Here is a 13,848-nt window from a genome sequence, read left to right on the forward strand (position 1 = left end):
GCGTCCGGCCATTCATGTAGACGAAAATTTGACATCTACCATCTACCTAAACATTGTTGCAGACCCATGTACACCCCTTCATGACAATGGTGTTCTCTGGTGGAAGTGGCCTCTTTCAGCAGGATAATACACTCTGCCTCACTGCACACATTCAGGTATGGTTTGAGGAACATCTTGAAGAGTTCAGTGTGTTGCCCTGCCCTCCAAAATCCCCAGATCTCAATCCAGTTGAGCATCTGTGGGATGTGCTGGACCAACTAGTTCAATCCACGGCAACTCCACCTCGCAAACTGCAGGATTTGAAGGATCTGCTGATAATGTCTGGGTGCCAGATACCACGGGACACCTTCAGGGGTCTTGTAGAGTCCATGCAGCACGTAGAGGACCAACAGCATTTTAGGATGGTCATAATGTTTTGGCTCATCTGTGTATGTATTAAGTCCTTGACACACGAACTGTATCTTTGTTTTACATTCAAAACCATTCATGAGTTGAATGTAAAGAATTAGACTCTCTGTCTTGCCATAGTGTGAAGATAACAGGAAATTAAGAAGTGGTTTTGCATTAAGAAGTGCAACGTGCCTTTGCTGTTGCGGGCCCTAAACTCTAGAACACGTTACCAGTTCACAATAAATTTGCTCCTACATTACAGATTTTTAAATCTTTGCTTAAAACTCATAATTTTCCCATTGCTTTTAATGTTCCTTGATTATTTTTGTATTTGACTTCTGTTAGTATTTTGATTTTCTTTTGCAATTTAGTTTGAAAATTGTCTCTGATTTTATTTGTGAAATTAGTTTTCTACTGCTTTTGCTTGTATTTCTTTTATCCGATGTTGTAAAGCACATTGGTCAGCTGCTGCTGTTTTAATGGTGCTATATAAATAAACCAAACTTGAAACTTGGTTGGGCAGGTTAGACATGATATTCATTGTAGTAGAGGGTGTAGCCACCTTTTCCTCATGTCATTCAAAATCTTTCTGCTTTTATTTCTTCCACTGAACACAAAAGAAAGATTCTAAAGAATCTTCACACAATCTGCCATACAATGACAGTTTGCAGTTCCATGTGTGTCAAGTTCCAAACAAAGAGAAGGGAAGATAGGGAGATTTTCAGCAAAATAACTTCAATTTTAGTCTGTTCCTCACAAATACTACATTTATGATAATCTTTCTCATCTTACACTAATCAAAAAATAAAACCACAACACTATATCAGTAGAAAATATTTAATTATTTATTTCAATTAATAATTGCAATATTCCATTTATGTTAATAGAAATGACCCATATCAGCTTTAGGTTGCAACTGAAGATAAAATAGACATTAACAGAACAATATGCCTTTTTTTTTTTTTTTTTTTTTTTGAGTGTCTATTCAAATTCATGAAATATGAGCTACATACTGTATAACTATAGGGTAGGTCCTTCACCTCAGACTGTAAAGACCGTCAGTGTGCTTAATGTAAAGAATCCCCTCAGCCTCACCACAGTGAAGAGAAGTTAAACTGAACTCGGAGGAGGTACCTCATCTGTACCTGAGCAGGGTTATAAACAATGTACTCATTATAAAGGAGAGAGTAACCTCCTCTCTGCCCCACCCCAGTCTTCACTGAGGGCCCCATGGGTACGCTCACACCATCCCTGAGAGAGAATGAGAAAAAATATTCAGTACAGCAATTATGACTCAAACATTTAAAATATAAAATGGAAAAATTGAAATGTCATCTCACAATGCAACATAGTTCTTTGGGTCGGGTGCAGTCTGCCCTAGGCCTTTTATGCTATGTTTCCCAGAAGGCAGTTGGTCAGCACTGTAATCCGCATCCAAAAGTTCTTTACTATCCCCAAGGGCAACCTGTGGGGGGAAAAGTGAACAAAACAATGTATCTCTGAAATGAATTATCCAACACTTAAATAGATTTGAATCATTTTTAGCTTTTACATCTTTAAAATAATTGTAAATAATCACTTTTTTTAAACTAGTATTACTTACTCAAATAAACATCCCAAATAAATGCTGTTCTTTTCTATTCATCAAGCACCACAACACAAACACATTTCCGATATTTCAATATACATTACATTACAACGTTTACATGCAACCAAATAATCTGTTAGTAATCGGATTGATGGCTCAATCGGAATGAAAAGCCTTCATGCAAACACCTTGTGTCGATCTGATTAAGCTCGGTCTGAATGAAATTTCGATCGGATTGAAAGGGGTGTGCACAGTGAGGCTCTGTGACTAGGGTGACTAGTCACAGAGTGACTATAAAATAAGTGACTCTTATTTTGTAAAATGACTCTTATTATGACACTGGACTGAGAACATACATGCATACATACACTTTTCTAACATCATAACACATTATCTGTTTTAACACCAGTTAACACAGATATGTGTGTATCCCTGATTGTGTATAGTTTAAAGTTGTTCCTGTCCTCACCATGTCCTTTTTCTATAATTTAACATTTAGTTAGTCATTAATTTCACTATGTTGATTAATGTATTGTGTTGTGTTAAGAAGTCAAACAAGACCGGTAACCATGTTAAATGTTTATTGTTTTAAGTTAATCACTTACATAATATAAATAGCGATACTTAAAGGTGCTCTAAGCGATGTTGGGTGACGTCACTTGTTGACGTTCAAAGTATTGAAGAAAAAGAAAAAAAACGAAAAAAAAAAAAAAAAAAATCACTATTTTTTCTGTTATCTGCAGCAACTCAGCACTTTTCATATTCTTTATCCTGGCCGAAGCACTTTTGTTTCAATCTATAAGAATATAATTAGCCAATGTTACAGTTTAAAGTTATAGAAATTAATATTAATACGTTGAGAGTCTTATGTTTATTTGACAATGATTTTACATTTCTTGTTTGGATGAAGGCTAAATACAAATAAAAGGTGAACATTAATTTATTTGTACCATTTTTATTTCTAAAATATATAATTTTATAGGAGGAGGTTTCATAGACTTGGCAAATTAATTTTTCAGAAGATTCTAAGTACAGACATCCGTTGTGGGCGTTCTTGGCAGTTTTTCTGAAGCTTTTACATTGTTCATATAGATATCGGAATTATATCGTATCGACTGAAATTAAGAAATATATTGTGATATGAATTTTGGCCATATCATCTTTGTTCTGTTCTCGCACTAGATTTAGGCGCACTGCGTTCAGATTGCACACTAAAAATCATGCTTTCTGCGGTTTAAAAACTGCATATGCTCACATTGCGATTTCTATTAAGCGCACAGCCATAGTCTGGAGCTGGTGTGCTGCTGGCGACTAACAACAAATATATATGTATAAACTCTTGTGTACTGTGTATGTAAATCTTTTGTTCTTCCTTGTCGTTCGCCATCTTCGCAGTATTTTGCTTTGCTTCATAGCCATCCACTCTTGCATTGCGTGTTTGTGCGTTTTGGGGACGGAGCAATGAAGGGAGGGGTGTGTTTGTTTGGGTTGATTTCAAATATCAGCAGTGTTTCTTAGAAATCACTTACTTCACCTTTAAGCAAATGGAGCAGATTTTTGGACGTTTAGATACAAAAAAACCAACCTCGCTCAGCAACAACAGTCCTTGGTTGTTCTTCTGATTGGCAAAGCAGTAATTGGCACTTTTAGATGACATGTCAGCAAAATAGATCCCCTTGCCAAACTAGAGGAGGAGGAAAAGTAAAAAAAAGAAAAGAAAAGAAAAATAGATTGGTTACAGATGTCTTGTAGACAAAGACTGATTTAGAATTCTTCTATTGATAATATTTGTGTGATTCAGTATCTGTTCGTCTCACCATGTATCCAGTCACAGGAGCCTCTGGAGGGGCCACTCGCAGCCCCTGACTCAGGATCCCCACCCAGTTCGTCAGACGAGAGCCATGCCACAGGAGCATCCTGTATCCACACACAAAAACAAATTCTACTATCTGAAACACATGGTAAAATTGCCTTAATCTATTCAAATGGGATGAGGCACACACTAGACAAGAATCTAAGGGACCGCCTGTTTACATAGAGCATTACATAAGTGATAAAGTGTAATTGAGGAAGGTGGTTTGGTACTTGTTTTCCAGCTCAGAGTTGAAGTTGCCCTTCTCGCCCTCTTTCTCCACAGCAAAAACGTCCAGAATAGTCATTGTGTAGTCAGTATGGGTGGGTGCATGAGTGGACTGAAGATACTTCTCTATAACCTACACAAAGACAGACAGTTTGTGTTTTGGGATGTGCAAAATTACATATTTTAAAATCAACTAGACAAGTTAACATCCACCATGCAATATATTACTATTAAGACTCTATTTCAACCATAAAAGTGGTAAGTCCCAGATACTGTACCTTGTATTCATTGCAGTGAGAATCCAGTGGCTCCAGACGACACTGTAGAGAGCGATAATGTCTGTCCAAAGGATGCTCATCAGTCTGAACACTAGACTGAACCATTTTCACTGCTATCTGAATGTCACTTAGAGCCTAAAAGACAGAAAACAATGACAGAATTTTTTTTGTTGTGTGTGTGAATTATTCCTTATTGTCTGTCAAATTTGACTATAAACATAGAATTATATGAGAATGCAGTGAAATATAAATTGTCAAATCACTTCTACCCATTCAGCATCAACAATGCTTTCCCTATAAGGCGAGCAGCGGTTACAATGTCACACCTCAAGCAAAGTGATTTTCTCCTTTAACTCATCCTCTGTGCGTATTATGGGTGGTGTCTTCAACCTAAATGAGGATCAGTCAGGAACACACACACACACACACACACACACACACACACACACACACACACACAGGTAAATGTAAAATCTGAGTCATTAAAGCCATGTAATTATTTATTTATTTTAATTAGTCTTGTATGCTCACCAAGGCTGCATTTATTTGATTAAAAATACAGCAAACAGTAAAACTGTGGAATATTATTACAATTTAAAAGAACTGTTTTCTATATTTTAAATGTATTCCTATGATGGCAAAGCTGAATTTTCAAATCTGAATTAATATTTGTGGAAATCTTGATTACATTTTTTTTCAGGATTCTCAGAATAGAAATCTCTTTTTTTTCTCTTTTGTATTTGAAATAGAAAACTCTTGTAACATTATAAAGTACTTGCTGTCACTTTTGATCAAATCAATGCATCCTTGCTGAATAAAAGTATTAACAAAATTTTTAATCGTACTGACCCCAAACTTTTGAACACAGTGCAACTTACCCAAAGTCATGGGGGATACGAGTGTAAAACTGGTTGCATGCATCCAAGAGTTCTTTATGACTCTTCTTCTTCTTTAAACATTCTTCAATTTTCTTCAAGGAGGCGTAGCCAGCTCTTATTTGCTCTGTAGTTAGTTTTCCTTTAGGGAAAATGAAAAACAATTATTTCATTTGTTTCATTTGCAATCTTCATCATGAAGAATGTGCTAAATTATTTTCATCAGTTTGGTACACAAAAGCACACACACACCAAGCGGGGCTTTTTTGGTATCAAACTTCATCTCAAGCACATACTCCTCCATAGCTTTGAGGTCACATATAAGCTCTAGTAGAGACTGGACCTTGCTGTTCAGTTGGCAGGGCTTTTGAAGTGGAGAGGATACCACAGCCTTCTCCTTCTCCTGGTGAAAGGAAAAATTAGGTCTCAATATGACTATAAAAAAGAATGAAACATAAATGCAATGTAGAACAATGGATTGGGCACAAAATTGTCTTTTTACCTGGTCTTCAGTGCTATAGTCTACAAACAGCATGTCATATTTTCCTGCAACTTTCTCAAAATGTGCTCGATGCTCCCACTCATTTTTGGTCTTGTCAAAGAATCTGAATATAAACAGATTATATGCTGATTCATCCACTCATATCGTATATAAGGAAATAACATTGATGATATAAAGTAAAAGACAAACTTACTTCTTTTTGAAGGTGTCTTTGGCCTGAGCTAGATTCCTCCCACAGTTAACTAAGCTGTTCTGTCCTACTTTACCAACTGAAGAGAAAAACAACAAGAACATGGATAATAATAATAATAAAACATCATGATAACAAAGGTCAGCCTGGTAAAGACCATCTGAGGTGTTTCTGCACATACCTCGTCCCCACCGCATCCAAACACTGTAGGCTTTTGCACTGTCATCCTGAAGAAGCTGGATCAGGTAATATTTGTTATTGTTGAACTGAAGATTAGTCTGTAACACAAGAGTAAAATTAAAATATGTCATACAATGTAAAAAAAATATATATATATATCATGGTTCCCACAAAAATATTAAGCAGAACAACTTTTTTCCAAATCATCATATTAGAATGATTTCTGGAGGATCATGTGACACTGAAGTAATGATGCTGAAAATTCAGCTTTGCATCACATTACATTTTAAAATATATCAAAATAGAAAGCAGTTCTTTTAAATTGTAATAATATTTCATAATATTACAGTTTTTACTGTATTTTTGATCAAATAAATGTAGCCTTGGTTAGTATAAGAGACTTCTTTAAAAAACACTAAAAAATCCAAACTTTTGAACAGTAATGTAACGTCTTCAATATTCACCTGATTCAGCATAACGTCATATACATCAGCGCCCTCGTTGTAGACGTGGGCCTGTGAATAAACAAAGAAAAGAAATCTAATCAGAAGAATGCATGCAGGAAAAGGGAAAAATCTTAAGGCGATTACGCAACAGTTAGTCAAATACTATACAGCAATTTCATTTTGCGTGACCCTATAGATCTTGTGCGCCAGAGAAACAAGTGCGCAGCCATTTGAAGATTTAACTTCCGTCTTTGTGGTAGCTCTGTATATTTCTTTAGCATCGCTGTCTAAGAGTAATTAGCTGGTGAAGTGAATTAACTTATTGTAGAGTTAACTAAAGTTATCATGAGCATTGTAATGTTTAAAGCAGATGTCATAACAAATGTCAGTAGACCGGGAACATTTTAAAATGATCGGTTCATTAATTCCGTAAGATCTTACTTTCATGCTATGAAAATACAAACCGGAAGCCAGAACGCAACGAGCGCAGCGCTAAAAAGGGGCTACATAAGGTCTCTTACAATATAAGGAAATTACCGTTCCAATTTTAGCCTTGCATTCCGGATCAACCGGGGCTTTTCCCTTCATAACCACCGTCTTCACAACCTCTTAAAAACAGGAGGAAAAAAAACAACAGTTAAAATCAATCTGAAAAGTCAATTATGTAACATAATGTGATGCATTTGTGTGAAATTTAGGTCAGGACATATTTTATTTTAATTGAAAGAGCTGTGGAAGGTGTCTTAATTTGAAAGGAGATTGAAGGATAAGGGCTGAAAATAAATGAGAGGGACTGGGGTAACATCAGAAAAAAATTAAAGTCGAGGGAAGTATCACCTTCACATTCCTCTTTTACAACGGGCTTGGTTTTGTTCACCGTTTGACTCCTCCCTTCTTTGCGTCTCTTGGAAACGGGTTGCTCCTCTTCCTCCTCTTTCTCTTCTTTAATCGGAAGAACAGCTGCAGCTCCATTATTACCATTCAAAGCATCCCCTTCATTCAGATCTTCTGCAATACAGCAAACACTGCTATTAGTTTTCTGTGCCAGATACTGATGCATAATCAGATGCTAATACACACAGGTGTACCTGACTTCACTTTCTGAAGGCGTATTTTTCGTTTGTACTTAGTGACAGTGTTAGTTTGAGTCATTTTCACAAGATCAACTTCATAACCAGGTCCAAGTGCCAGTGACACCGACTTTTCTCCAGCCTGCTTTGCTGTATCCAGCTGGACACAGACAGCTGGAGGATACGGTTCCCACTCATCGTCCCCCTTCCACTGCCAAACTGGAAAGAATAAAAACTTGTATTCAGATAATCACTCTTATGTGAAATATAAACATATAAACCTAAACCAGCGTCACATCTATACAGATAAAGTCATTTAGAGATTAAATTCAATCAAATTGGTGTGGCTATGCTACGTACTTAAACACATTTATTTAGAAAAGCATTTAGTGTGAATTGGGTAATGTTTGTTACGTAAGTGCGTGACTCACTGACTTTAACTGCTGATTGTGAAACTTTGAGCTGTTTTGGCATGTTCACTGAAAGTGAAATCATACCTTTCTTCGTCTCTGACGCTTCAGTGCCTGAATCGGCCACAGACTTGCCCCGGCTACTCCTTGTTCGTCGCATGCTTTTAATAAAACTGCTAAAATGAAAGGAAACGTTTCTCGTAAATGTCAGCAATGGTTCACGTATCAGTATGAGGTAAACTCATTCATTCATATAGGAGGTGATGTAATATATGAGTCTGTATTCACTTCCTCTTCATCTAAGTTACGTTAACGTTAGCACATGGGACACGACGACACAGCCATGGATACGGCGCCAAAACAATTTAGGACAAACGTTTGAACAAAACATACGTTAAAGTCACAATATTCTCTTGCTAAAATGTAAATAATCACAAGATTGAAATGGTTTTCAACACCAACCTGAGAGCTTTTGATTGGCGCCAAAAGTATTATACCTCGGACCTGTTGTCTAGGAACGAATTGTTCACAGTTTCTTTCTACACGGATTTATTTTGAAGTCGTGTTGCAGACGACCACATGAGCACGCGACCGTACACACTGACCGATGTTAACATACAGTGACTGTAAACGGCGTTAAATTAATGCAGTATCTAATTTGTTGTTAAGTGTAGTAATTGTGAATAAAACATGTTTTTACTGGGCAGCCGAATATATGTAAAATGTTCAAGATGCCATTTTGCTTTATGTTTGAGGGAAGCGCAACGGGTGAGTTAATCCATCATCTATCTTAATGATGAATACATACAGAATTATTAAGAATAAAATATATTAATCCGCAAAAGAGCGGAGGGAGAGTAGTCTGAATTGGGTTCTAGCAGCGTGTGCTTGCTCACACATTGAACTCATTCGCTAGCCGTGAGTGTTTCCAAGTCAGCAGTTGTAAAGGCAATGTGTGCTCCCATATATATCATCCGATTATAGCTAACGTTATTCGTTTAAATAATGTTAAGGGGTGTCATCATTTTAAAATATTTTTTTCTTGTCCGACTAAAATGGTTTCTTGAGAAAAGTTATTTTTAGTTGACGAAAAGTTCAGTTTGAATAAGTAAATCTCAGTAAAAGAATAAAAGATTGAGAATATGTTAATTGCTGCGCAGTGATTGGTTAAACTTGAGTGGTCCTGAAAGTGCCTTGGAGTATTTCATCTTTATAATTTGATGTTTACCTCCAGTTTATCCAGTGAGCACCAGTGGCTATGTAAAGACCCTTGTAGCACTCTCTGTTTTTGTTGTTTTGTAAAAACGTAAAAGTATTTTATTAGTTTCATTTTCATTTAGTTTAACACAATGTACTAAAAATTACTAAAACTGAAACTATATGGACATTTAGGCATTCTTTACAAAGAAAGAAAAAACTAATAGTATCTCAATGATACCAAAATACTGCCTTCCCCTCCAACCAGCTGCTATGTACTTGCATGTCCATAGCATTTACATGCATACCTTTTTTTTTTAAAGTGTCAGTGTTCTGCAGCACCTCTGGAACAGGCCGACTTCTTGAAAGGTGCTCCTCATCGAAAGCACCCTGGTGTGACAAACCTCAAAACAGTGCGCCTACCGGAGCAACTGCAGGTAGCAGCACAATCCGTCTTACAAAGTAAGTAAACATTGATCTACCAGTCTATATTTTTTAGCATCTTGAGCATTTAAATCAGTCTGTGTTCTGAAATGCACATACCAATCATATGTCGCTAGAGTTGTGTGTGTAATTGCCTTACCTATTCAGGGGCAGATGTAAAAAGTCTAACTGAAAGGGCACATAAGCTGTCCAACTTCCTTTGGAGCAGGAAGCGAGCGATAGAAACCTCACAACTCAGGGAAAAAGCCACCCTTCTTGAGAAGACATTTTTGGAGCAAGAGGGGGATATCCATAAAGGTGAGTTATAGATGTGATAGACTGTACACTGAAGACTGTAAATAAAACTGTTATTATTAAATATTTCCTTCAGATGGCGATGACCACAAACTAGCGGCTCGGATAAAAAACAAAGTATTATCTGAACTGAGAAGAACAACATACCACAGGACTCCCCTAAGGTACAAATACATAATCTGTATTAAACATTTGTCATAGAATGGGACTGTGAGGTTTTGTTTGTTTTATTGGATAACTCTGGATTTATTTCAAGGTACAATGAAGATCTTGGGTTGGTGTATATGGCTGCTAGACTAGCAGGTGGTTATGCTGCTGTCCTCAGAGCATTAAATGAGGTATTTAATGCACATTTTAACTGTATGTCCATTGCATTTTTTCTATCTTAAACAGTCTTTCTGATACACATCTTAGATTAAGAAGAGAGAGCCTTTATTTGTACCATATTCTCTAATGGACTTTGGATCAGGACTCGGAACAGGTACATGGTGAGTATGATTTAGATATTAATATTTTAATATTCTAAAGTGAAAAGAACATTGGGGGCATATAAGTAGGATTGATTTATTGTGGTATTTATTTAAGCTACACTGTGGAATATTTTAAGTTGATTTTTAGCAAAAAACACGTTATTTCAAAATTATACGTTCTCATTAATGTGTAATCACTTCAACCAACTAATTAAGTATTATCGTAAGTGTATAATCTGCCATTTAGAATACATACGAGCGAGTCGCTCGAATGGCGGAAGCCATGTTGCGCATCCATTTTGAAAATACATTAGACAAAGAGGGACATACAAGCTTCGCCTTTCGAGTTTTTACACGCAGTGGCACCGTGACAATGTGAGAGGGAGATTTGCTCACGTTTGCCGGCAGAATTGAAATAATACGGCCACCGTAGGAGTTAAAAACGCCTTCAGAATGGGAGGAGCTAGAAAGTAATATTCAGTTGGTAGTCATATACAATTTCACTTTTCAATTTTCAATTTCAGTGTAGCTTTAACTTGCTTTGAAAGATGCATTTTTTTATTGTGTATCAATTTGTGAATTGATATTATATTTTATTCGGTAGATACTATGTACATGTACATACTATGTACTTATTATAGCAATTACAATAACTGGTTTATAACTAGGTACTAACCCTGAACCTAACCTTAACCCATGTAGTTGCATTATGTTACCAGACACTAAGTACACATACTGTAAAATAAAGTGTAACCTTTATTCTTTCACTCAGGGCATCACACTCACTCTGGGGAGACTCTCTGAAGGAGTATGTTTGTGTAGACAGCTCTGGAGACATGAACACCTTGGCAGAACAACTTCTTAGAGGTAAGGTCATTCAGTCGAACTTTTAAGCACAGTGTTATATAAACAGATCTACAGAAAAAAAGTGTTTGTTTGTACCAAACAGGGGGCAGTGAGATGGATAACCCAGTAATCCAGCAAGTATATTTCCGCCAGTTCCTCCCTGTTTCTCCTAAGGTATCTTCAGCTGACATCCTTAATTGAATTTATTTGCCCAAATGATACATTGCTTTTACACAACTGAATAAAACGAATGTATTTCCTTTCCACAGGTGCAGTTTGATCTTGTGGTAGCCGCTTTCTCTTTGTCAGAACTGGCCAGTCTGAACGAGCGACTGAATGTTATTTTCACACTTTGGAGAAAAACCAACTCCTACCTTGTGAGTGATGATGCTTGAGTTATTCTTATTGATTAAACTAATTTAATAAATGATGGAACTGTGACATTGAATATAGTTTTTTTACTGTCTTGCAGTGTTGTTACTAAAACTACTACAAATATTTTTGTTAATCGAAATAAAGTTGAAATCAAATCAAATAATACAATTTGGAAGTGTAGTTTAAGTTGAAGTACTGAAATTACTGAAACTAAAACTGAAATAAAAATAAATCAAAGCTGAGAAAAACACTTATCAAAATTACTAGAATTAAAATGAAAAATGAAAATATAAAAATAAGAGCTAATTCAAAATATTAATAAATACTTTAAATAAATATTGCTAAAAGAACACTGCTATCTAACCAGAATTACATTTTCCTAATGCAGTTCTTGATAATTATACATTTGATAATTTGTACAGGTATTGGTGGAGAATGGAACCAAGGATGGCCATCAAATCTTAATGGAGGCCAGAGACGCTTTACTTAACGTATGATCTAAGTTTTTTGCTGTATGTCAAATTGCTAAAATATGTCTTTCTGTTTGAAGTGGTGGTGATAGAACTGCATCTTTCAGAAATCTTCAGAAATATCAGAAAGTGTCTGATGTAATTTCTCTCAAACTTTTGCTGTATAACTATAGACGGAAGAGGAGGTACAGCATGACTTGAGGAGACCATCTATATTTGCTCCTGTAGGTTGAAATATCATTGAAACCATCCTTATTTGTTCCATTAATATGATATACTGATATGTGGCTGACAAAATCTACTGCTGGGTTTCATTTTGAACAGTGCACTCATGAGCTGCCTTGTCCCAAGATGATCAAGCGACCTGTAGTACCTTGTAACTTCACTCAGTTCTACTATTCTCTGCCCTTATCTCGGGTAAGTTCAAAACTGTGTTCGAGCAGTGACATTCGTCTTGAATAACTGAATTTATGAATTTCATAAGATGTCAACATTTTGGCTATTTATAAAGTAGTTATGGATGGTTGTATAATCTAATATATTATATATTTCTCTCCCCCATCTCTTTATATGAATCAATCATTACAGAGCCAAGAGAGGCAGCAGGAGAAGTTCAGTTTCCTGATTATATCCAGGTCCGATGGAGAGAAGGCTCAGGAGACTGAGCACTGGGACATGGCCAGACTGATCGCACAAGTCCGTCGCCGACCCAGACATGTTCAGTGTCAGCTGTGCTGCGCCAATGGAGAACTCAAACAACTCGCTGTTACAGCCCGTCATCATGGAAAGTATGTTATGCTTTCATTTAATAGATTTCTTCTTGCATTTTCAGTGAATGACCACCTCCTATAATACTACCTCTATGTTATGCAGGTAGAGATCATACAGGCTGTTTTAACAATGATTTTTGTTGTCCATTTTAACAGGGACATGTACAGATGTGCTCGTAGCAGTGACTGGGGAGATCTGCTGCCAATATTTCATGCAGAAGATTCCACTGAAAATGACGAGCCTCAATGAGGCTATTACGATAATATGTTAATGCAGTGTTTGTGGATTACAGTTGGATTTTTGTTATGTTTCTTTCCAAATACACTAGTTGATCAATGCAACCTGACTGTGATTCTCACTAATGCTTACTATTCACCAGTATCAAAGCCCAAAATCCAAATTAAAGTCGGCATAGTGGAAGCTGCGATAGTTCTTCCCTACTGTGACATATATTGGAGTGAAACAGCTTCTGAACGGGAAGGGCGGGACTTGGTTTTGTCCATCGGGAATTTAATTGATGGTTGTGTTTGCTAATGCGGTGATCTCATGACAGGTTGTCCCGCCCTCGCACCAGTTAACAAGTCATCAGAGAAAAGAAAAATTAATAAAAATTATGAGGGCACATAAATAAATAAATAAAAAATGATGTGCATATTGTGCTCGGATAAATCATTTATAACAAATACTGCAATATTCCATAAAAATAAGAAAATGTCCATTCTGATTTCATGATCAATAAAGTTATACATAATAATGCATAATCCCCTCAATGCAGCGCTAACAGCAGTATAATAGTTATAAATATGAATCGTTTTTATTATTTAATAATAAGGACATACATAGGCCTGGTTTCACAGACAGGGCTTGGATTAAACCAGAATTAGTCCTTATCTGAATTAGGACATTTATGTAGCTTTTACAAACATGCCTTAGGGGGGGGGGACATTACTGGTGTGCATCCTTAGACAAAAT

General features: G+C 36.4%; 2 protein-coding genes across 6 annotated transcripts; one reads left to right on the forward strand and one right to left on the reverse strand.

The window, feature by feature from the left end:
• Positions 1 to 1,214: 1,214 nt before the first annotated feature.
• On the reverse strand, positions 1,215 to 8,595 carry parp2 (poly (ADP-ribose) polymerase 2). Of its 4 annotated transcripts, none has more exons than XM_081374931.1 (18): positions 8,472 to 8,595; positions 8,097 to 8,185; positions 7,618 to 7,818; positions 7,367 to 7,537; positions 7,067 to 7,137; positions 6,548 to 6,598; positions 6,085 to 6,181; positions 5,907 to 5,982; positions 5,714 to 5,816; positions 5,464 to 5,614; positions 5,215 to 5,353; positions 4,663 to 4,726; positions 4,337 to 4,471; positions 4,064 to 4,191; positions 3,796 to 3,895; positions 3,564 to 3,662; positions 1,731 to 1,855; positions 1,215 to 1,641 (listed from the first exon to the last, which is right to left on the reverse strand). In XM_081374931.1, the coding sequence occupies exons 2-18, from the start codon at positions 8,167 to 8,169 to the stop codon at positions 1,482 to 1,484; spliced, it is 1,944 nt and encodes a 647-aa protein (XP_081231057.1). In that variant the 5' UTR covers positions 8,170 to 8,185; positions 8,472 to 8,595; the 3' UTR covers positions 1,215 to 1,481. The 4 variants fall into 4 exon arrangements, with proteins under 4 accessions (XP_081231057.1, XP_081231059.1, XP_081231056.1 ...); XM_081374933.1 differs by having other exon boundaries at positions 8,031 to 8,182; positions 8,472 to 8,537; XM_081374930.1 differs by having other exon boundaries at positions 8,031 to 8,185; positions 8,472 to 8,537.
• Positions 8,078 to 13,625, forward strand: mettl17 (methyltransferase like 17). Of its 2 annotated transcripts, none has more exons than XM_081374935.1 (14): positions 8,078 to 8,244; positions 9,530 to 9,668; positions 9,798 to 9,947; positions 10,021 to 10,108; positions 10,201 to 10,282; positions 10,359 to 10,432; positions 11,187 to 11,281; positions 11,364 to 11,434; positions 11,530 to 11,637; positions 12,058 to 12,126; positions 12,279 to 12,329; positions 12,430 to 12,522; positions 12,694 to 12,893; positions 13,032 to 13,323. In XM_081374935.1, exons 1-14 carry the CDS (start codon positions 8,191 to 8,193, stop codon positions 13,123 to 13,125), a joined length of 1,368 nt encoding a protein of 455 aa, XP_081231061.1. In that variant the 5' UTR covers positions 8,078 to 8,190; the 3' UTR covers positions 13,126 to 13,323. The 2 variants fall into 2 exon arrangements, with proteins under 2 accessions (XP_081231061.1, XP_081231060.1); XM_081374934.1 differs by lacking the exon at positions 8,078 to 8,244 and adding an exon at positions 8,523 to 8,777 and having other exon boundaries at positions 13,032 to 13,625.
• The last annotated feature ends 223 nt before the right edge of the window (positions 13,626 to 13,848 follow it).

The sequence above is a fragment of the Scardinius erythrophthalmus genome, assembly GCF_964197995.2.
Source record: "Scardinius erythrophthalmus genome assembly, chromosome: 9".
NCBI classification, from domain to species: Eukaryota; Metazoa; Chordata; class Actinopteri; order Cypriniformes; family Leuciscidae; genus Scardinius; species Scardinius erythrophthalmus.

Coding starts and splice junctions, on each gene's coding strand:
- parp2 (XM_081374933.1), bottom strand. CDS start 8,169: ATGCGACGAACAAGGAGTAGCCGGGGCAAGTCTGTGGCCGATTCAGGC. Junction 7,819..8,030: donor ACAATCAGCAGTTAAAGTCA/GTGAGTCACGCA, acceptor TATTCTTTCCAG/TTTGGCAGTGGAAGGGGGAC. Junction 4,192..4,336: donor CTCACTGCAATGAATACAAG/GTACAGTATCTG, acceptor GTCTTTGTGTAG/GTTATAGAGAAGTATCTTCA.
- mettl17 (XM_081374934.1), top strand. CDS start 8,700: ATGTTTTTACTGGGCAGCCGAATATATGTAAAATGTTCAAGATGCCAT. Junction 10,283..10,358: donor TCCTCAGAGCATTAAATGAG/GTATTTAATGCA, acceptor TACACATCTTAG/ATTAAGAAGAGAGAGCCTTT. Junction 11,282..11,363: donor GGCAGAACAACTTCTTAGAG/GTAAGGTCATTC, acceptor TGTACCAAACAG/GGGGCAGTGAGATGGATAAC.